Here is a 5615-nt window from a genome sequence, read left to right on the forward strand (position 1 = left end):
CCACCACAACTTAATTAAAAATCTAACAACTTGCTTTTTTATATAAGCAAAAGAACTATGATGAAGTGAAGTACACGGGGTACTTCAACCTAATATAACTAAGAAACGAGAAAAAAGAAAAAATAACAGTAACAACTTATACAAAGCAACATCAAAGACCCTTAACAACTTTACGATTTCAAAAAAAAAAAAAACAATTTGCTTGCAACAACTTGCTACACATGATAAGAATACAAGGAGTACGGCTCTCGCGTCCTACTCAAGGTCATCCAAAATCCGTTGTAACCATTTTTTTAAGTCGAGAATAGTATTCAAATCATCAAATGAAATATTTTACATAATGATCAAGTAACAAACATAACACATATTTTATTATCAAGCTACACACCACTGTGGCTATATGTACATAAATTGGTAATATGAAATTTATTCTTGAAGTACAAACGATTAATAAAACACTAAAAAGAAAAACAAATAAGCAGTAACTTTCATATAGTCCCTGCACTAATATTGCATCTTCACATTCCTTAATTTATATCTTCAATTCAAGATTTACCATTTGAGCTTTGGTGGAAAATACTGCATACACAAGAAGAAAGTAGCAAGTGATTAATCACTACTCAATTACAATTGATTAATCTAGGAAAATAGCAGAGGTAGATTAAATCGATCTATTAAGAAATTAATCTAAAACAATGACATATCATATAGAAGTTTTGTTGCCCACCTTCTCAATGAGTGACATATAGTATGGCTTAACTTGTTCAACATCAATTTGAACATTGCTCTTGCTATAGAGATCATACTTGCTGTGTATTCAATCACAGAATGTGTAATAAACATAATCAGTTTAGTTAATTTTGATTTAATTAGCATGTTTATTAGGGAGAAGACAAGAAACAAATGCACTGCTGAAAAACTGAAACAAATTAAGAAATATTAGCTTACTGAAATATCTCAAGCCACTTCAGATTTTTGACATCCTCTTCACTATACAGGTGCTTGTATGCCCCTGCCTCGTACAGAGCTGCAAGATTATATACAAATTTGAACAGAGTTATTGTTATGTTTGTTAGACAAACTGATGTCATATATATACTAAAGGGAAATGTAGCATAGATCATACGGTTTTAGCAGACATTCAACATATTGACATACATATATATTAGCTGCGGTTTTTAACAACCATCAACATTAACAACAGTTAAAAATCGCAGCTAATGCGTATGTCTGTTGCATATCCCACTACCATTAGTACTCTATACTAAATCATAGTAGAAATTGGTGAAAATCCATACGGTGAAAAGAGTGATAGCGGATAATGAAGAGTGCCACCGAAGGTAAGGTGTTGCTATTTCCCTTTGCAACCTACATAGATCAATGCATTGTTCAGGACTGTATTAGATTTCGAATAACATGCAATTACTGTCACAAATTATGATAAATTTCATGACATATTTATATGGTAATGGACTCACCAAATGCATGTATTCATCATGTCCCCATGAAATGATTACGTTGTCTAGTCCACATCCTTCAGCATAAATCCCATTTTTAGTGTTATAAGCAGGATTCTTAGCATCTATGTTGTCCTTGAAATACTGCAGTTGGTAGAAATACTTTATACTTGTGAGCTTAATTAATATCTATGATATGAAATATGTGCCTTTGATAAGGTAATTAATTTTTTGTGCTTAGAAAATTAGTTTAATACCTTGAAGTAAGTATTTGCTTCATGGAAAGCACAGCCAAGAGGAAAAGAATCTCCTGCACAACATGCTTGGTCATTTTTATTTGTCATGAACGCTTAATTAATTTATTTTTTTATATAACTTTCTCAAGATCGTTATGCATCAAGTTAATTTAGTGAACGGTTATTACCGACAACTGCCCATTGAGGAAGTCCACCAAAGCTTGGAAGAAGAAGAACCTTCCCAAGATCTAGGAAAAAAATCAGTTGAAGAATTAAGTAAATCGCTCATATGAAAATCTTCTTCATTTAAATTGTATAGGCATCAATCCAAGAAATTAAAGTAGGTGAAAGCCATATAATCAAGAATTAATATTTTGCAAACTTAAGCTAATTATTTGCATGTAGTGTGTAGTGTACCATGAATAAGAGCTGTTAAATGTAACCAATCTTCATTAGGATAGTCCTTCCTAATAGCTTCAGCTGACTGCAAAGCATGCTGAATTTGAGATTCTTCCAAGTCAGGATCACTAGCATCCACAATTTCATCAAGTAGCTCACAACATTCCCATATACCCATTTCTCCTTTATTCAATTTCCCATACTCCTCCCTCATTGTCTTGGCCTACAATATAATTAAATTAGTCATACCATATGCAACCCATTCTAATTTGTTTTTTTAAATCAAGAGTTTGTATAGTCTAAAGTTTTGAGAGTCAACATGCCTTATCGTTAAAATGTTTTTTTTTCTTCATTTGAAAAAAAAAAAACATTAGAATGTTAAATTAATCTGTACTTGTATCGTACGGAAATAAGCAAATAAATATAGCACTTTGACATTGATGGAATATTCAAACTTGCTTACAAATTCATATGTTTGGTTGATGTGTTGTAGTCGGTATAATTCCTCCACAGACTTTTGCCTTTCGCTTTCACCATAATAATCTCTGGAATTTGGGAAAAAGTTTGTCGTATTTGGGTATAACAACTTGCTTAATTGAGTAGTATATGCGAAAATAAATAATTAAAAATCTTAATTTAAGAAAAAAATGTAAAGGTAAATTAAGTAATGTAATGGAGACCTGAAAGATTTGCCATATGAATTGATATCAGGGGCTATGAATCCAGCACTTGAGAATGGTTTGGGCAATGGAAAGCCACCATCAAGGACCAGGTCATTGGTGATTTGTTGAGAATGCTCTTTGTTCTCTTCACCTTGTGGCATTGTCACCTCTTGTTGCTCAACGAGGATAGTCATTTTTTATATGATGTTTAATGTGGGCAGGAAGCTTGGAAATGAAATCTTTATGAAATTGTTGTGACTAAACTGATTGTGGAAGGGGTATATATAGTTCCTAAATCGAGATCTAGCTAGGAGCACTTGGGAAAATATTTTGCACGTTTTTTAAAATAAGAATTTAATATGTAGTGAAACTGTAAAAAGTTTTACTCATATATTTAATCACATGACCTCTTTATTTTTCATTTTAAATACTGTAAGTTTAAATTTTATTATTACATTTTTTGAAAAATTAATGAATTCTAATAGGATAATGATAGAAGGCGGCGATGCATCTAATTCCTTTTTTTTTGTACCTCAGAAAGATAAATTGCACCCGTCAGGAATTGATCTCTGGACCTCCTCCTACCCAACCCATATGTCTCCCAGCTCCTACCACTTGAGCTATCCTACGGGGACGATCCATCTAATTCTCAAACAAAAGTTTTTAAATTTTATTATTACATTTTAAAAAATTAATGAATACTAATAGGATAATGATAGAAGGAGCATCTAATTATTTCAGACAAAAGTCCACGAAAACATTTGCACCGTTGAATTTGATGCTTTCTTGTTAATATCTTTTAATTTTTTTAATATCTTTTCATTAATAGCACTCCAATTTGTTTCTAAAATCAAATGAATTGAGTTTTCCGAAGCAGAAAAAAAAAAGAACCAGCCATGCTTGAGGTGTGCTTATTCGCGTCGTGCAAAATAACACTGTAATTCAGAGATGGATCCAGAAATTTGATGTAATGAGGGCAAAATGTACATATAAATTCATAACAAAAAAAATTAAGTGATTTAGACAACACCATATTATAAACCTTAATAGGAACGGGCTAGGAGCACTTGGGTAAATCTTAAGTGATTTAGACAACTCCATTAAAAACCTTAATTATTCTTATTATTTTTTTATGTTAATAACTAAAAACAAAAATAATTTTTTCAATGAAAAATAAAAATAATGTTTTTTGAAGCAAAATAAAAATAAAGTTTTTTTGAAACTCAAAATAAAAATAAAGTTAATTCTATATTTATATAAAGATAAAGATATAAATAATAATTTTTAATTAAACAAGTTCTTAAGCGTCCTTGAATGATAGCTCAATCGGTAAGAGTTAGGCGACATAAGAATTGGGTGGGGGAAGTCTAGAGATCAATTTTTTATGCAATTTACCTTTTCGATGTACCATAAAAAGTTCTTAAGCATGTCCCATACAATATTTGATAAAATAACTATTTAATTAGTTCTTATCTAATTTTCTTGAATTTTTATTTTAAATGATTTGTTTTTACGGTGACAACATCATAATATATATATATATATATATATATATATATATATGCGAATTTAACAATTATACACAAATAGTGTGAACAACATTTACATTATTGTCCAACCATATTTTAATTTAATTATAATATAATAAAAATATGATTAAATATGTACGTAAAACTTAATGTATATTTCATTTTTTAAAAAGAGAAAAAGGAAGATCACACTTGAAACTTGAGAGTTTGTACTTTTTTTTTTCCTTCATTAAGGTTTTTCTGATTGGATTTTTCCTAATGAAGTTTAACGAGGCATATTCTTTAGTAGGACTTTCTTAGAGGGGTGCTATATTTGTAATTTTTAGACTACTTTGCTTGCTCTTCCTCATGAGGGTTTGTACTCATCAATAAGTCATTTATTTTTCGAAAAAAAAAAAAAACAAATAAGATCACACATATACATCTTCTTATCTTGTTTATGACTGTGTTGGTGAATGGAATAAACCTATATCAATTATCAAACCACATGTGCCGTAGAGATTGATCGACATCTTCTTCTTTTTTGTTGTAGACATCTTCTTCTTTTGAAAACATAATCCTAATTGTTCATGCAAGTTGCTAGCTAGTTATATTTACATTTCTTTATTATTTTCTATTAAAATAATTAATTTATTAGCTGTGTAAGTGGTGGTGCTGACACATGACTGATCCTATTTCCCAAACAATAATCCATCCACGATCATAATCACGTGCCTGGCGTTGGTGAAATTGCTAATTACAGGAAAAAAGTGACGTGGAATTGAGTAATGCTATGTGGTACATACCAAACTATGATGCATATATGTACGAAATCAATTGCTGGAAACACACGATCACAAAGATATAAGAACATGAAAAAGAAAGTACGCAGGATGAAACAATCAATATAGCACATATCTTATCAACTAGTTTGTATTATTAATCAAAATTTGGCACATATCTTATCTTTTGGCTTTAATTTTCATCTCGTATCAACCACACACCCTCTTATATTTTAATGTGCAGTCTTCTATATGTCTCAATTGATAAATATCGAAAATTACTATTTATTTAAAAAATTATTAATTGTCACTTAATTTTATGTTTTCAATCATCCTGATTATGTAAATTAAATAGATAAAAAAAATTCCACATAATTAAGCCAGAAATTTCAAATATGCAAATAACTTTTTTTTGGAGAGTCTTTATCGGCTTAAGGGGATACGTCTTCGATGCAAGCAAAAATAAATGAGGGGAGGATTTGCTAAATTTAGAGATAACGCCTATCTCAACGTTGAGAGATGGCTGATTGTGGTGTGGTCGTCCAAAAGGGAGTCGCAACAAAAAGGACAA

At 30.5% G+C, this 5615-nt stretch overlaps 1 protein-coding gene across 1 annotated transcript; it reads right to left on the minus strand.

Moving 5' to 3' along the window:
* Nucleotides 1-305: 305 nt before the first annotated feature.
* LOC130735588 (inositol oxygenase 2-like) lies at nt 306-2992 on the minus strand. Its single transcript, XM_057587523.1, has 10 exons — nt 2773-2992; nt 2556-2637; nt 2111-2315; nt 1882-1941; nt 1715-1767; nt 1479-1601; nt 1299-1368; nt 949-1027; nt 728-809; nt 306-579 (listed from the first exon to the last, which is right to left on the minus strand). Exons 1-10 carry the CDS (start codon nt 2946-2948, stop codon nt 553-555), a joined length of 957 nt encoding a protein of 318 aa, XP_057443506.1. The 5' UTR covers nt 2949-2992; the 3' UTR covers nt 306-552.
* Between the last annotated feature and the right edge of the window lie 2623 nt (nt 2993-5615).

Source organism: Lotus japonicus, chromosome 2 (genome assembly GCF_012489685.1).
Source record: "Lotus japonicus ecotype B-129 chromosome 2, LjGifu_v1.2".
Lineage (NCBI taxonomy): Eukaryota > Viridiplantae > Streptophyta > Magnoliopsida > Fabales > Fabaceae > Lotus > Lotus japonicus.